Source organism: Plecotus auritus, assembly GCF_963455305.1.
Source record: "Plecotus auritus genome assembly, chromosome: 8".
Lineage (NCBI taxonomy): Eukaryota > Metazoa > Chordata > Mammalia > Chiroptera > Vespertilionidae > Plecotus > Plecotus auritus.
Window position 1 is genome coordinate 50193365 of NC_137782.1, and position 16895 is coordinate 50210259.

Genomic DNA, 16895 nt, shown 5'->3' on the forward strand with positions numbered 1-16895 from the left:
TTGTAGGGAGGTCTGAGCTAACCCATCTGAGACAGGTTACCTGTAGTTAAAGATGGTGGGTAGGTGCTTAAGCTAGGTAATGGTGCACCAGGGGATGGGATGGTCTACCATGAGCCAGGAATTATAGTCAGGAGCCCAGGGTGGCGGCTTTTAGAGGCAACAGCTGTCAGCATGGTGAGAAGCACAGTCATGTGACCTCCCTCATGCTAGGGGCCACCAAGGTTCCTGGGGGACAGGGAGGGCTGGATTAGCATTGTGGTGACAGGACTGAGACTAGATTTGTGAAACCTGAGGCCAAAGGACATTACCAGTTTTCCCCCTCTCCTGCCTCAAGAGTGAATAAATTTTCTCACAAAAACAGGGACGTAAGTACTTTGATCCCTGAGACTATTTTTTTTTTAATTTTTTTGTATTAAAGTAAGTTTATTGTACTATTTTTTAAATAATTACTTATTGTTGAAAGTATTATATATGTCCCTTTTTCCCCCATTTACCCCCTCCAGCCTGCTCCCACCCTCCCTACCCTTGTCTGTGTCCATGGGTTACGCATATATGCATACAAGGTCTCTGATTGATTACCTCCCACCCACCCACCCTCCCCCACCTTCCCTCTGAGATTCCGCACTCTGTTCCATGCTTCCACGTCTCAGGATCCACTCTGTTCTTTCATCAGTTTGTTACTTAGAGTCCATATGAGTGCGATCACGTGATACTTATCTTTCTCTGACTGACTTATTTCATTTAGCATGATACTCTCCAGGTCCCTCCATGCTGCCTGGGACAATTTTTTAAATGTAATATAGCTACATTATATTATTTGGGCTACTTTATGAATTAAGTGAACTTTGACAGCATTGTTTTAGTATGAAATGTATCCAACTTCTAACAAACTAAGTAGCGAATGAACTTTGGGAATTCAAAATTCAGGGAGTTATGATAACTCTACAATGGTAAAGACTGGGCAATGCATCGGATAGAGACAGATTCTGAGTCTTCAGTCAGCTAAACAATCTTGGACAAGTTATTTACAGAATTCTAAGGAAGTAAGTTGCAGAGATAAAGCCTCAAGTTTCTCGCTTATAAAACAAAAATGATAATAATGGCATCTACTTCATAACAGGATAAAATAAATAAATTATGATAGTGTCTGGCCCAACTAAAAGCACTAAAAGAATAGCTGTTAGGGTTATTAGTGCCATGATGATATTTTTCAGTTTAATACTAGTTCTGTTAACATTAGTTTGTGAAGTGAGGTTAGTTTTCCTTTAAAAGTTATCTGTGGCTCAGTGACTGAATTGTCGACCCCTGAACCAGGAGGTCAGGGTTCGATTCCCCAGTCAGGGCACCTGCCTCGGTTACAGGCTCAATCCCCAGTAGGCAGGCAGCTGATCAATGATTATCTCTCATCATTGATGTTTTTTTCTCTCTCCCTCACCTTCTTCATTCCTCTCTCTGAGATCAAGAAAAACATTTTTTTAAAAGCTATCTGTAGTAAAATGTTTTAGACAACTCTCACACTGAATGAAAACAGTCTTGTTAGTTCTCGTCAGTGCCAGAGAATATGGATCATGAACCAAAAAAATCTAGATGGATACAAACAATGGCACCAAAAATCTTTTTTCAAAAAGAATGTAATAGGGAAGCAATTTCTGTTATTCTTACAAGTCAAAGACTGATATTGGAGTTGAAGACATTTATTCCAGCTCACTCGGGATGTTCACTGACAGGAAGAAAACAAACATAATGTGGAACGGGAATAGGAAGACGGCGGTCTTTGTTCTAAAACCTCCACCATTTCTGTAGGACCTTGGATCCCCCTGGGATTTAATTTTCTACATTGGCAAAAGAAGGGAGCTGAACTAAATTATCTTTAAAGTCTGTTTTTTACGGGTCTTACCTTTTATGCTTTTGACCGTTATATAGAATAGATTTTGTTGACATTTTTAAGCTATGAAAAAGTGTGCATTGTTAATAATTAAAAATAAAGGGTAGAGGGATTTAAGAAAGTCACAGTAATATAAAAGAAACATTTGGTATATTTAAGAAATGTAGCATGAATTTTAACATGAGATGTTTAACTTCCTCTTCTCCCACACAACAAGATTATGGATTTATCAAACTGGCTACAACATCCCAACAAGGCGAGTTATGAAGCATGACATGGAGTACTTTAGTCACAATGTAACATTTGTGAAGAAGAGGTACCTGAGAATTTTGTGTTTTCCTGTTTAAGTCAAGGGTGCTTAAAGCAGTGAGTATTAACCTGAACCTTGATGAAGAGGGATGTCTACCCTGTGTATCACAGCATCTAGAACAGAAGAGGACACATAATTGGCAGAAAATAGTTATGGACTGTTTGTTTTCATTATAATTAAATTCATTTTTATTTGTATAAACATGTTTTTACTGAATTTAGAGAGAGAGCAAGGGGAAGGGAGAGAGGGAAATATCGATCAGCTGCCTCCTGCACGCCCCCTACTGAGGATCCAGCCAGCAACCTGGGCATATGCCCTGATTGGGCACAGGACCAGACGATGCCCAACCAACTGAGTCACATGGGCCAGAGCTAATTTAACTTTTAGCATAAACACTTAACCATATGCAATATATAAACTGCTTGCTAACTCTACTGTGTTTATGAGTCACAATCACTTTGAAAACAATTCCATTATATTTCTCTGTGGGGTATGAAGTATTTGCCAGGCTCTCGAGCCAAACGATCTTTACCTTTCTTGAAGGTCTGCGAGAATGTACAAGGATACTTTGCCTGGCTTTGTGTACATTACTGGAGGATGCAAATTCTGTTTCATGAGGTAGATAAATGTCTCAATAATACCCTTCATGGAGTGCCCTTATAAAACTGGGAAACTATATAAATGGCTGTGATCCGAGTGGGTGTGTTTCATGAGTGCCTAAGTTTTCCAGGAATATACACCTGAGAGAGCGGGTCGGATGTCCCCTTTCTCCGTCAGGCTTCCCCAAATCTTTCCCTTCCTTTTCAATCTTTACCCTGACATCTGGTTTTCAAGGTAAAGGCCAGTTCAGCAGTCCAAACCAAGTCATCCAGGTTGGGATGTCATGAAAGAAATGAGGGGCCCTGAACCAGTATGAGGAACCTCCAGTTATCTGTGTCATCAAACGCAAGGAACCAAAACTTGAACTTGAGATTCCCTATTGCCTTGCCTTCCAGACAGACTTCCTAGAGTCCCACGGATGTTAAACACACAAAGGCACCACGCTGTTATGTTTTATATATAAATGAACTTGAGCGCACAATCCATCACAATTGTTGACTTTTTCACAGTGGGTTAAATATTGTCTCATGAATCCGAGCCAAAACCTGCATCCTCCCTTCTTAGACTTCCTTATCATTCATCTTCTCCCTTCCTTCGGCCTCCTCCCCTGAGTATCATATACAGGTGCCAACAAGGGGCAAGTCACAGCAGAAGCAAGCAAAAACCTCTGCCCCCAAGCTGTGTTGTGTCATCTTGTCTTCAGTGGGCAAGCGTAGGAGAGTGACCTGCTACAGGTCTGGCTACCTGACTAACTCAGGAAAAAAGCCAGTGCAGAGAAATGATGTACGGTATACAGTTTAGGTAACTTCTACAGATCTGTGTCAACTTCTGGACAGTTACAAATGGGGAGCATTATAACTCTGAGGAGGAAGCCAGGAATAGGTTATATCTGAGGAGAGGAGAATGAATAGGAGCCAACCACAGATGTTTGGGAGAGTCGTGGTGATGGCTACAGGACTAATAATTAATCTTGAATAAAAAAATTATCTGAGTAAGATTTAGAATGTGTTGTCTTTGCTCTGATATTTTAAAGATAAAACTTGTATATTTTTCATTTCTAACATTTACTTTTCCACCAAACAAACAACACATGAAAATCACAATACTGTGATCACAACACACCTTAATCAAGAGAATACAAAATGAAACCTTGCAAAGGAAATTTTAAATGATTGAAGCAAAAAGGAAACAAGAGGGGGGTGTGGATCAGTCAGGCAGTATTTACTAACTCAAGATCACTTATTTGACCTGAAATCACTTAATCATGCTACATCTTGCTCCAATTATTTTTGTTCAACTAAGTGGCAACAATTATATCCAAGTACGTAGACAGTTTATTATTCATTTAACCTTAATAGCCAATATTATTTAGCAAAATGAATTCATTATTATGAAATTTCCTTGGATTTTCTGGCCCACTTAACTGTGAAACCACTTTTAAAAATCAGATCAAGTCACAATAATGCTCTTAAGCGAATGTTTTGTTCATACCTAAAACAATGACTAAAAATTCCTTACCTACAACAAAATTTACTTATGAGTCAGCATACCAATCCTTAATTAGTAAAAGTACAAATCCTCCAGATCCTGTTCCATCTCAAAGGCAACATGCTAAAAACATAACAAGTAGCATAAAATGTATCATATTCAGCCACTCCCATTCATATATAATCATACAAGTAGTTCTCAACACATGCCTAATTACCAATTAATGTACATATGCTAAACTGCTTTTTAAAAGGCACCCAGTACTATAAGCCTTCTGGAAATAACTTTAGCTTTAAAATATGACTATCAATTATATTAAAATAAAATATATTACTATTTTAGCTTTTGTGACACTTAAAATGGAGTCTGATATTAAATAAAAATGATGGTTTACAGTGTATCTCAGTAATGACTTTATACCATCACAGTTTCTCTAAATTATGGACAAGAACAGCTTTCATGCTTCTGTGTCTGAAGTTAGCATCAGTAGTGGGCCTTTGACACTGTTTGAAAATATACTTAGTGTAAATTTCAATGCAAACACACTGTTTATCATCTGTTGGTAGTACTGACTTAAGGAAGTTTTGTCCTTTTAAAGATAAGTACAGTTTACAATTAGATGGGACATAACAGCCACACAATAAATTCAATAATATGCATATTCTAGGAAAACAATGGTAAAAATACTTGAGGACTGTCAGTGTGCTTGACAGAAAGTAATGCATGAGAATTAAAAAAAAAAAAAAATCCATAATGGATGACTGCCAGACACCTTCAGAATCTAACTGATATTCCTCCGGATGTTTGCTGGCTGATCTATAAAACATAATTGTACAAGACTTCACAGTTGTAACAATAGCAAAATCGGGGGGGGGGGGGGGAATCTTTCTGTTGGCCTACCGAAAGGAAACTGTCTCGTCCAAGATTGCTTTAAAAAAAAGCTGGACATTTTGACAAGCAACATGTTTTTAATGCATCCTCATTAAGGGTGAACAATATACATGGTTCCAAGTGGGACTGATACCACTTCACAGCAGTGGTTAGAGGACACTGTAAAGATATCACCACTGCTTTAAGAACAACCTTCCATTTACCGGTTCCTTTGTAGTGTCAGAGAAAAGAAGCCTGTTCTTTTTTAGACATTCCTTGGGTATTAAACGATATTACTGAAAGTCAATGACAAGTCCGCCTCCTGGTTTGTCCAATGTCGTTTTTAAAGACCTTCATTTGTCCTCACCTTCCCCAGGACAGCTGCCACCTGTTATCACTGAGGCCCTCATGTGATTTATCTCTGTACATAAAGTTAGAGTCCTGCTCTGTAGCAGCGATCATATTTGTTCATTGGCACTTTTACTTCGTTTTACAGTAGATCCACCAAATGTGTTTGGAGGAACGCAGAAAGGTAAAAAGATAAGTTCTCCAGTCCTCCCCTTCGTGAATGAGCAGAGGTGCCACGGCAGAGAGAAAATAGTCTAGGACAAGGAACATGTTAACAGCTGTGGCCACCCTACTTGAAGCTGAGTTACTAAGGGCAGTACCTACAGGATAAAGATGTCATTTCAGTACTGGTTTTCCTGAGGGTTCATGTTACAGAAAAAAAAAAAAAAAACACATAAAGACGTCCCCAATGCACTGCTCCTCATGACTGAAGATCCTGCACATGGCAGAACCACAGAAGAATAACATACATGAATTGGAACACATTTTAGAAAAACCCAAGGCAGGCTTGTCTTCTTTATGAAGGACAAAATCAAAATCTACAGAATCCAGCGCAGTGCCCAAGGTCACACAGCCAGTTACTGATGGGACTGGGCAGGACTAGATGCTACGGGTAATTTAAAGGGGCTATTAAGTATTTCTCATTCTGATAATGAAGTGCTTTTTAATTTATTATCTTTGGAATGTATCAGCTTCTCCAAAAGCCAAGAAAAGCAGCATTGATCTCACTGGAATTGTTATACGGCCATGAGTTTGAATTTTCAAAGCAGGAAATCATCAGGATTTTTCCATCCAGCAGGGTCAGGAGGGCAGAAGAAGAAGAGAGTGACAGAACCTGTTGTTTAGGATTGTATGTCCAGGTGGAGCAAAAGAAAAAAAAAAAAAAAAAAAAAAAAAAAGGAGGGTAAGGAGTATCCAGCTTTAAAATTGCCTCCCCCCTTCTAAACAACCCTGGTGATTAAAAATAATTTTTTTATTCCTCCTATACTGTGACACTACAGTAGTAAACTATTTCCACTGAAATTTGAACAAAGGCTCATTGAACGTTTTAGAAATAGAATACCAACTTGGGGAAATATCTTAGAACGTAAGAATGTACAGGTATGATTATTTGGGTTGCTGCAAATCTTGAAGAGTAGATTAATCTGTTCCTAATGTACGCATTATAATCATTCTGGACTTAGCACTGCCACCTGCAGCATCCCGAACAGAAATATACTACCATTTAAATGGTTTCATCTGTATGCCATTAAAAGTTTAGCATTAACTTCAATAATTTAAACATTGACGAAACAGCCCTCTTCTTTTTTGCAAAAAGGCATATATATATATTTTTTTTTTTACATTTTAATTAGTGAAGCTGGGGCTGTCATGTGTGACTTCTCACATAAAGAAACTATGATCAAGTCCATTAGCTCCCAGGTCAGACAGCATTACAACCACAAACCACAACCTCCCACCGTTTACTGGCCTAAATATGCAGGCAGGGGCCCTGGAAATGAACCACACAGCCTGCAGTGTGCCTCTGGTTATCAGACACTGTGTGAAAACATCGCTAACTGGATTATAGAGTCAATTTCAACTATAAGCACAAATAACCTGTGTGGTGGGTAAAAGTAATAAAAGAGAAAGGGGAATCATAGCTTATAGTTAACTAGAAGCAGCCTATGCCAATTAAAAAAGAAAAAGTGATAAAGCACAGCCCTTCTGAGCTCTTTATATAATAACAAAGTGGCAGAATTATACGTGAAGGGTTTTCCTTGATACTCTTACAACATATCTTAGCTGTATCAACTTTAATTTTTCATTTACCCTTGCATTTACACTGAGCCAGGTATGGTTTATGTGACTTCACTGAAAGGCACCATGTCTCAATAAACACTCTGCAAAACAGCCAAAGAGAAATTCTACCAGAACAGAAGTCTATAGCGTAATCTGAAGTGAATGTGCAGACAGATGTCTGCATATTCACTTGCAACTGATCGTTTGCTCAGTGAGGATTCTTGCAGAAGTTCAAGGGGGATTGATGTTGGCTGGGGTATCTTCCTGCAAAACCAACAAATTCCCAGAGGAGGCACCCGAGGACTGCTGCTTACAGCTAGATCTGCTGTGCCTGTCAGAGGCTCAGATGGTCACACAGGACTCTGATCACATGTCTTCCTTCCTTGTCCTCAGCTCCCCTGTATCACCCCATTTAAAAGCAACCAATTTCTTCACGCCAAGGACTCACTTTGCCATCAAATAACGTGTATTCATTATTTTAGAAGTTTCTGAAATTCCCAATTAAGCTAAGGTTTTTGAAGCCTTCTGAGCAAGTGAAAAACATTTTTGTGTGTGAGAACCATGATGTGATACAAACCACTAATGCAATAAACACAACACTTGACAAAATCCAGGAAGGTTGAAATCACTCAAGCATACACATTCACAACTCTAAACAATTTATGGGTTCAGTGCTTTAGGAAAGATTTCTAAAAAATCTAAGAAAGCATGTGACTGGACACACAGATGTATTCACGTCCTCAAATCAGGAAACATTCTGAGAAGTTTACAGCAGCTCTGCCCTCAAAAAAGGAAGAAAAAAAGCCACAAAAATAAGCACACAAAAAAAGAAAACAACAAAACCTTAAAGTGCTGAATGATAGGGAGACCAGCAAAGACATTAGCCCTGAGGAGACATAGTGGGTTGATTTTTAGAACCAGGAAGGCTGAACAGCGGCCAACTCAGTATGCTCTCCACCCTCTCTTCTGCATTGGACAAGAAAAACTAGAGTCAATTCAAGGGTAAACTGCAGTCATATAGATGCTCTACAGTTCCCCTTCTATAAGAAAGGGAAAAGCTCTGTGCCATTAAATCAATAAAAGTAGACTTCAGAAGAGTTGTGAGCCTGTCAGCTGATTGTTAACACAATCCTAATGACCTACTGCAGCCCTTAATTACAATAATATCTCACGCTGTGAGTGCACAATGCCCTTTTATTAAAGCTGCAGCCTCCCTGGCTTTGAGCAGGGTGCTGGTTTGCACTATTGATTATTGTTCCCTTTATTTTTCCTCTCACAGACAGACTTTCAGCTAGGCTGGACCAGATAAAGACTATTAACGATGTATGCTACCTAATTGCTCCTGCCACTTCGTTCCTTGTTAAACACTCACCCACAAGTAAGATTCCCACAAAGTTGCCAGTGTGACTACCTGCCTCAATTATTTTGAATTTTAATTCACACGGTTCCAAGTAGCCCTAAAGAGGAAGAAAATGATTCTCGATGTATTTCCCCTTTATATATGTAACAAGAAAGAGCTTGGGTAAATATAAAGTCTAACTAGTTCTTTGGGAAAGTAATTTTTTTTGTGAGTGACTGAAAGCTTCCAATGTAATTATCTTCTCCCTTAGTTCCCCTGCCCCCCCCCCCCCACTAACTTGTCTTTATAAAGACACTTAAAAACTATTTAGATGTTGCTGGCACTATATCAATGAAAACTTTCCTTTAAAAAAAGGAGGGGGCTGCTACTACGCCCCTAAACTCTTTTAAAATACACTTTTTTTGTGGTGTTAATCTGATTTTTTAAAGTGCATAGTTGTCAGTTAGCAAGAGCCACATAGTCTCCAGCTACTTACATTTTTCTACCCTCCACCCTTATTTCCCCACCCCCGCCAAAGTTCTGTTTATGTACTTCTGCATTAAAAATGATCTTCTGAACACCTATCTGGTTCCAGGGAATATGAGAATGCGTCTAATTTAAAGATCCTTCACCTAACAAATTATCTAATAAAGAGAAGTTTTTGTTTTTTTTTTTTTTCAAAATAAAAGGCGTTTTAAGTATATCCAAGCTCCAATTTGCAGAACTGCAAAGCTCTGAGACACCTAATCTTTGACGCTTTCTTCACAGGCTCCCATTTGCCCACAACTGGATGAACTCATTACTAATCTTTACTCACCTGGACAGTATCTAAGAAATCCTTAAGGTTAACGATCTAAACGGGCAGCCAACACAGACAATAGGCTCTTTCTCATTAATCCACGCTGGGAGGTCGAACACCAGCAACTAGCAGCATGGAGCAGGTGCACCCACGGGGAAGTCCACCCTGCATTCAGAGCGGCAGGGGGGCGCCCTTTCCCTAAGGCACCCCCAAGGAACAGCGGGGCGGAGGGGAAGCAGGACGCCCTGCAGATACACAGTAGCAGCAGAATACTAATTACAGCAAAAAGCAAAGCACTCTTAGATGAGTTCCACCTTCACGGAAGGTAAAAGGAGTTCCGCACGGATGTAGAAGGACCCCAACAAACGCAGAGGCACACCCGCTTCTAGTCTCAGACCGCTGCTGCGGAGCCTGGCGGCCCCGGCAGCGCAGACTTTTGCCCCCATCCATCTCAGGTCAAAGGGGACCCACTGGTGTTCCTCTTGGAGAAGAGCGGTCCAGGCCGTGTTTATCGCTTCATCCGGAGCGCGCTGGAGTCTGAGCTCACCCTGAACTCGCGAACTGCGTCGTACCTAGTGTCGGGCATCACCAGCTCTCCGGGCCGGGCGCCCTCAGCTCAATCTGCACGCCCGTCCTGCCTGGGTGCGCAAGTCCCATGGCCACACAGCAGTAACATGGGGACACCAGAGAAACTCTATGCGGATCCCCCCGCCCGCTTTCCGCTCAATGCTGAGTCGAGCTTCCAAATGCCCACAACGTGCTGCCCAGCAGAGCCATCCCAGCCCCCAGCAGCCAGTCACACTCACCTGGGGCCCCGCCGCCCTCCCAGAAGCATCCGGCACTTGCCACCCACGCCGCCCGGGTGTTTGCATCCGAAAGGGCGCGCGCTCAGCGACCCGGCGCCCGCGGGCGCTCCGGGACCCAGTGCGCGCAGCTTGGCGCGTCGGGCGGACTGGCGGCGCCCGCTCGGCACACGCTGCGTCCTGGCGGACGCGGGCGTCTGCTCCAATCACAGCCCTCTCCGTGGGGCGCGGGCTCAGGGCCCTGGCCCGGGCCGCCCGCGCCTCCGGCCGGCCTCCTCCGCTTGCTCGGAGGGGCCCCGCGGGCTCCCCCGGGCGGCTGGGACACCAGGTCCGGAGCAGCGGGAGCGCGCGTCCGAAGAAAGGGAGAGGGGTGGGCGTCGGGGATCAAGGAGGGCGCTGGGGTAAGGAGCGGAGCAGGTGATTGTGGTCCGCGTTGGTCACCTGCTGTCAGCGCCTAGCGCGGCCAGCCCGTGGAGCCACTGAGACTTGGACACCTACCGGAGACACAGTGAGGGTTGTTGGAAAGGCAGCCGCTCCGCCGCCAGGCGCGCACACACGCGCGCGCCCCTCCTCCAGCGCCCTCCAGACAGATGGAGTCCTTCGCAGGAAAATCCAGAGGAGCTGGGGGAAAGTAGGAGGGGCCGCAGCCCATCCATTACTCAGCGAGGTATTTGCATCTGAAAGCGCGGAGCTAGAGGGGAGTTTTGAGAATTGTTACTAGCACCTTCCCTTCTTCCCCTCCTCTCCTCCCCAAGCTGTCCTGGAAGCCGTGATCAATTGAACTCCTGAGGCATGAAGGCAAAGTCATAAAACTAATCAGAACTTACAGTTTTGTTGCGTGATAGTTTTGCCCTTTCAATCTCGTCGGACTGCCCTAGTTCTATTCCCTTTACTTGCAGAAAATTTCCTCCCCTGCTAGGTTCTCTAATGCAAAACTTCCGAGGTGTACTATTTACACACCGGTGGGATAGAGACCCCGGGCCAGGTGGGGAAGGGGATCCAGTCATTTATTTGGAACATGCTGCAGCCGGTGGGGTTAAGCACGCTTTGTTTTCCTCTGTCTGCCCTGGTGCATGATTTCACCTGGTGGCCAGGTGTTCTGTTGTAGGGGTGAGGAAGATGAGTAGATCATTGCTAAATACGTTATTTTTTCTCATTGAGCCAATGGAATTCGCTCTGCTTCTTATCCATCCTTAACAGTGATTCTTCCAATACCTGCTATATGAGCATAGGATTCCAGTCTTCTTTCGCCTTCACTCAAGCACACTTGCTCTCCCCTTCCTGTCCATTTAGCTTGCATTTTTCCTCTCAACTAGTTGGTATTTAAAACTGAGTTATATACTAATAATTCAGCAGCACTTCTTTTTTTTTTTTTTTTTTTTGAGCTTCTGTTAAGTTCCAGATACCATGCTTCTCTGTGTACTTAACAATGCTTCAATTTTTAAGTTATATCACCAACTCCAGGCCTGCTTGGATGGTTGCTTCATAGTCCATTTCCACTCAACCATCAGTCATCACCCCAAGTCAGAATGTTTAGAACAGACCTGCTAATCTCTTCTTAGACATCACCCAGGATTTCACACTATACTTCTCTGAGACACCATCATTCTTCCTGTATCCAGACATTGAATCTTGGCTTCATCATTGAGGCCTTTCACGTGGTTTTCCTCTGTTAAAAATCCTCATTTTTTCTAATATGCAATCTGTAACTTTACATTTGTCTTGCTTTGTCTAATAAAATTTTCTGGGCTGGGACCTATTTTTACAATTGTTCTGGACTAGAAGCTTCTGGAAGGCAAAGATTGATATTCAGTATGATCAAGATGCAACACATGTTTGGCCCACAGTAAATATTTGTGAAAGAAGTGAATGTTCATACCCCAGTCAGCAATAACATAACTGAACACACCAACCTTTTGTAACCTGCTTATTGGTGGCCCGCCTTTCCTCAATAAGAAATGGCTTGTGATCAGGAATCACAGCCATTGGTACTATCCCATGTTCATTTACTGTAACTAGCTTTTAAAAACAAACAAACAAAAAAAAAACAACAACAACAAAGGACATCACATCAAAAAGGGAAAAAAATTAGAGACTACTTATTTAAAAGTTTGTTGGTTATATTTTTCCTCAAATTTTCCACGATGTTTCCTCTTCTCATCATATGTTTCTGCATAAATGTGGATCCCCAGTGTGGGCTTCTATCTTGAACCAGGTATTCCCATGCTGACTGCCTTCCTTTAAAAAAAATTTTTTTTTCCTTAAACCACAATCTTTACATATATTCTAGAAGGTCTAGGTCCTATCCACCAGGAGGGCATAGGTAGAAGGCAAGGGGAGAAGGGCAGATGATTCAGACAGTAACTGGCAGACAAACACACCTTCATCTGGGGAGGTCACTGATGGTCTCGCTCTGAGGAGATGGCACTGACGCTGAGATATGATGATGGAAATGAGCTGGACCTGTGAAGATCTGAAGGAAAAATGACCTGGGTAAAATGAACAAGGAAAAATGTCTGCAGAAGGAAAGAGTTGAGTGTGTGTGAGAAACACGGAGTTCTGCATGGGGGGAGGTCAAGATGGATGGTGCAGGAGTGGTGAACAAGGGACAGATCCTGCAGGCCTCTAGGTCTGGAAGGTGTTTGTACTTTATTCCTAGGAGAAAGACCACATTAGGAACAACAAACTAAAAGGAGCTCCACATGATGAGGTATGTGTGATTAGATCCTTTCTCCTCTCCCCCTCCTTTTCCTACAATTTTTGGTTGATTAGAAAACCTAGTCTTCTGAGAAACACAAATAAAAATTACTGTACTACATAAATCCCAAGGTGCTACCAAATATTTAAGATTCCACGAAATACAAATGCAAATTATGATAGCATATGCTTACTTATGAAATTTCATAATATTTCCATATAGTTTTTAAATTTGTCTTAATATTTTTACTCTTATATATAACACTCTTATTAGAATCCCCTCAGCTGAAGGTTTTGGCTCATCAGTGTCATAAGCTACTGTTGCAGATTTGATGAATGCCCCCCTTTCTTTACTACTTAAAAAAAAAAATACCTCCATCGGATGTATTTTTTCTCTTGATTAAACTAATAAAAGCAGCTGTAGCAGCACTATATTTTGAAAACAGATGAATCAGAAACGGTAGAACTCTGCCATGATTTCTGTCAGCGTGGAAGGTTATTTCCCTACATTGTTGTATCTACCAAAGCAGATTGAGTGCAAGTAAGTTTCTGATGACCTTGCTGGTTAGATTATATTCATATTAGAGGCCCGATGCACAAAATTCATGCAAGAGTAGGCCTTCCTCCCCCAGGCTGCCAGCACTGGCTTCCCTCTGGCACCTGGGACCCGGGCTTCCCTCACAGCTGTCCGGTCTAATTAGCATATTATGCTTTTATTATTATAGATTATTATAGATGCCTTCTTAATCCAAAACCAGAAATGGGACTGGGCTTTTGGCAGCTAAGGGCCCAAGAGAAGTAACCATTGAGAACAAAGTCTTTCTAGATATTCTGAGGATCCCTGGGTGGGAAAACAGAGATGTGGCAGAAAGTGCTTACACAAGGCAAGCACTCAGAAAGTTGGATCATTTATAGTTTCTTGTAAATGTCTCAACCTAAAATGGTAATAATCATAAGAACATATCTTTTCATTATGTTATGCTTAGCATTTTCCTGAGGATGTCTACACTCTCCACATTATTTTATCTAATTGGGTATGCTTCCATCTTGTAGAAAAGAAAGAATTTAGATTTCCAGTTGCCAGTCACTAACTTGGTAAATATTAACTGAATCCCTGTTGTTTGATCCTTAGACTAAGAGGTGGGAACACGAGGATGAATAAAATATAGCTCTTGTCTTCAGGAATCTTTTCATTTGTTGGGAGAATAAGGAGGTGGATACATCTGCACACACCATACCCATTGTGAGGAGGAGTGGGCAAAATGTCAAGTGTGGGAGCATACAAAAGAGGCCACATGATGAAAAGTGTTGAATGGGAAGAGAAAATGTTTGGAATGTACCATGAGGATGATGGGGTACCACAAAGAGTTTTATGAAGGGACATTGCGATCATAACTGCGGTGGATAAAGGAACACCCTGGCGGCCTTTCTTGTTAGCCTTGGTCTGGGAGTGAGGAAAGTTAAGGAAGTTATTGCAGCAATCCGAGGGAGAAACCTGGCCTGGACTCCAGCTGTGGCACTAATGTAGGAAAACCTCTTGGATGTAAACAGAAAATATAAGTAGATTTAATGATTTCTTCACTACACTTATCAATAATGGATCATAAATGAGCACTAATAGAAGACAGACACATGTACCTATGATTAACATCACAGAATCACCCCCCTGCCATATCCCATGGGTGACTGTGTCCCTCACCGAATAATAGAAGGGAAGACTGCAAAGTCTGAGAAAATATACCCATTTTGCTGCCCAGGATGTTCTCAAAGGCTCATTTCACGATGCAAAAAAAGCCCATCTGTCCAAAAATGAGTACTTACTTGGAGATTATACTTTTCAGTTCAAGGGCCCTGAAGATATTCACAGAATAAGGCACTCCTGAGACACCACCGAATTGTTTAAAAAAATGCAAGGATGTCTAAAGGGGGCTCTCAGGAATTCTCTCCTTAGAAGTTTCCCAGGTGAGGAAGAGGGTAACAGGCCTTTCAGGAGCCTCAGTCCTTACGCACAAGGACAACAGCACTCAGCAGTCTGGGATGAAGGCATGAGCATCCCCAGAGAAGATTCTCTGAGATGTTCAGTCTGTGCCAGCCAATCTGCTCTGAGATTCCCAATAGCTTACTCCTCACCTGATTCAAAAGCCACAGAAGGAAATGGGAACCAGATTAGGAACCAAATGACACATAGTGGGTTGGAAAGTGAAGGTGAAGAATTCATTTTTCCCTCATCTAAGCAAAGGATGTCGTACTGACTCCCAATTCCATTCTCCCCCAGATACCCAGGCCTTCTCAGGGCTCGAGAGTGTGAGAGACTTTGTGGGTCATTGTTTATCATTTTTAAGAAGAAATAGAATTTTTTGCTGCAGCATCTCAAATTTCTCAAAATTGGTATTAAATGCCAAAGCAAGGGAACATTTACTTATTTAAATAGCAGATGATACTACTGGTGTGCAACTGTATCTCTGGATTTAGAATAGTTGCAACAGAAATTACTTTTTTAAAAGCAGCTCAAATCAAAATTGTCAGGAATAACATAGTATAGCGAGATCTGTGCTATCTCTTGACCATAAAAGCCTTCTTAACCCTTCAGTGAGAAAAACAGAATTGCAAATTTCTGCTACACTTTGCTCTGTCACGCTGCCATAAGCCACAGAACCTTTCAAAAAGTAGATTTTTACAATAAACTCATTTCAAAGATATTTGTTGAGTGTGCTGTGTACCAGGTTTAATGGCACACATTGCAGGAGCTACAAGGAAAGAAAGGCCAAGGCCATGGGGAATATTCCAGGCACACACATAACTATAAAAAGGAAAGGGATAAGGCTAAATTCAGTAAGAGAACAGGGAGCAGTGTGATGCGGCACTGGAAGGAGGAAGATGACACTTGCTATTGGAGAATCCAAAAACCATAAACCAATTTGACATTTCACTGGGGTCTTGGACATGAAGGGTATGCAGACAGTAGGAGACATGAGACTATGGAGAGAATATCTCAGGATCTCTAAACAATCTCCAAAGAGCAATGGGATTTAACAGGGGAATTGTTTTTCCAGATAAAATTAGATTTTTATACATAATCCTCTACTCCCCTAGACAGGGAAAGGGCTCCCTAGGCATGCCTTCTGTTGTTCCACTTATATTTGGGCCACTGTTTCTCTGCCTGTGCCCAATGGGCTCCTCTCCATGGTGCTAACCTGATTGCTCTCTGCGTGTAGATGCAGAGAGCTGACTGGCCCTGGGTTCTGCAGGGTTTATAGCTGGTGCCACTTAATTCTACTAGTGCTCTTCTCACACATAAAATGTGCATGTAGGCATGGCCTTGTTTCCAGCAGCTGCTTGGAGCCAGCCTATAGCTCTCCGGAGTACGTGACTTCCAGGCTAATCTCATATCCAGAAGGAAAATCAGGAGGGAAAACTAGTGGAGGAAACTGTATACCTTATGAAGAAAGACTTGATGAGAGGAGCCAGTGTCTCCAAAGGTGAATTTTTAGGAAGGTGAGCATGCTTAATAAAACACAAAAAAACAGCACCCTAACAGGTACTCCTGGTTGAGAAGAGCAGTAGTCTTTTTATGAACTTGAACTCCTTCAAGCACAAAGGAGAAATCTGAAGCAGTCATTCTCATTTGAGCTGTAAGTGGCTCCACTTGCCACTTTTTGGTCTGAATGATTGAAACGGAATATAACATGTATTTCTCCTTCAGTCCATTCCCCATCCAGTGAAATGGTAACTCTAAACCCCAAGTTAAGGGAGGGTCCCTCACTACAAAAGACTCAATAGAAAACTAACAGGAATCAAAATGAGAAAATATATCAGCACCAATATAAACAGACATACCTCTTGAATAAAATAAGGCATGATAATTCCTAATAGATTTGTTTACTTGAGAATAAGTTGTGGAAATGAATACTCATTATGCTGTGTTTATTTAGTTAGGGCTTTTTACATTTAATACTGACAGAAAAATGCTATAG

The 16895-nt window shown here is 41.8% G+C and overlaps 1 protein-coding gene across 3 annotated transcripts in view; it reads right to left on the reverse strand.

Moving 5' to 3' along the window:
- Positions 1-10891, reverse strand: part of CDH7 (cadherin 7) — a 233439-nt gene extending 222548 nt beyond the window's left edge. Inside the window, exon 1 of one of the 3 annotated variants that reach the window (XM_080685076.1) lies at positions 10723-10891. In XM_080685076.1, coding sequence (XP_080541202.1) covers positions 10723-10876 — 154 coding nt within the window. In that variant the 5' untranslated portion in view covers positions 10877-10891. Of the gene's footprint in view, positions 1-10227; positions 10498-10722 lie in introns of those variants that run through there. The other 2 variants (XM_080685074.1, XM_080685075.1) reach the window with 2 other exon arrangements.
- Positions 10892-16895: the final 6004 nt, after the last annotated feature.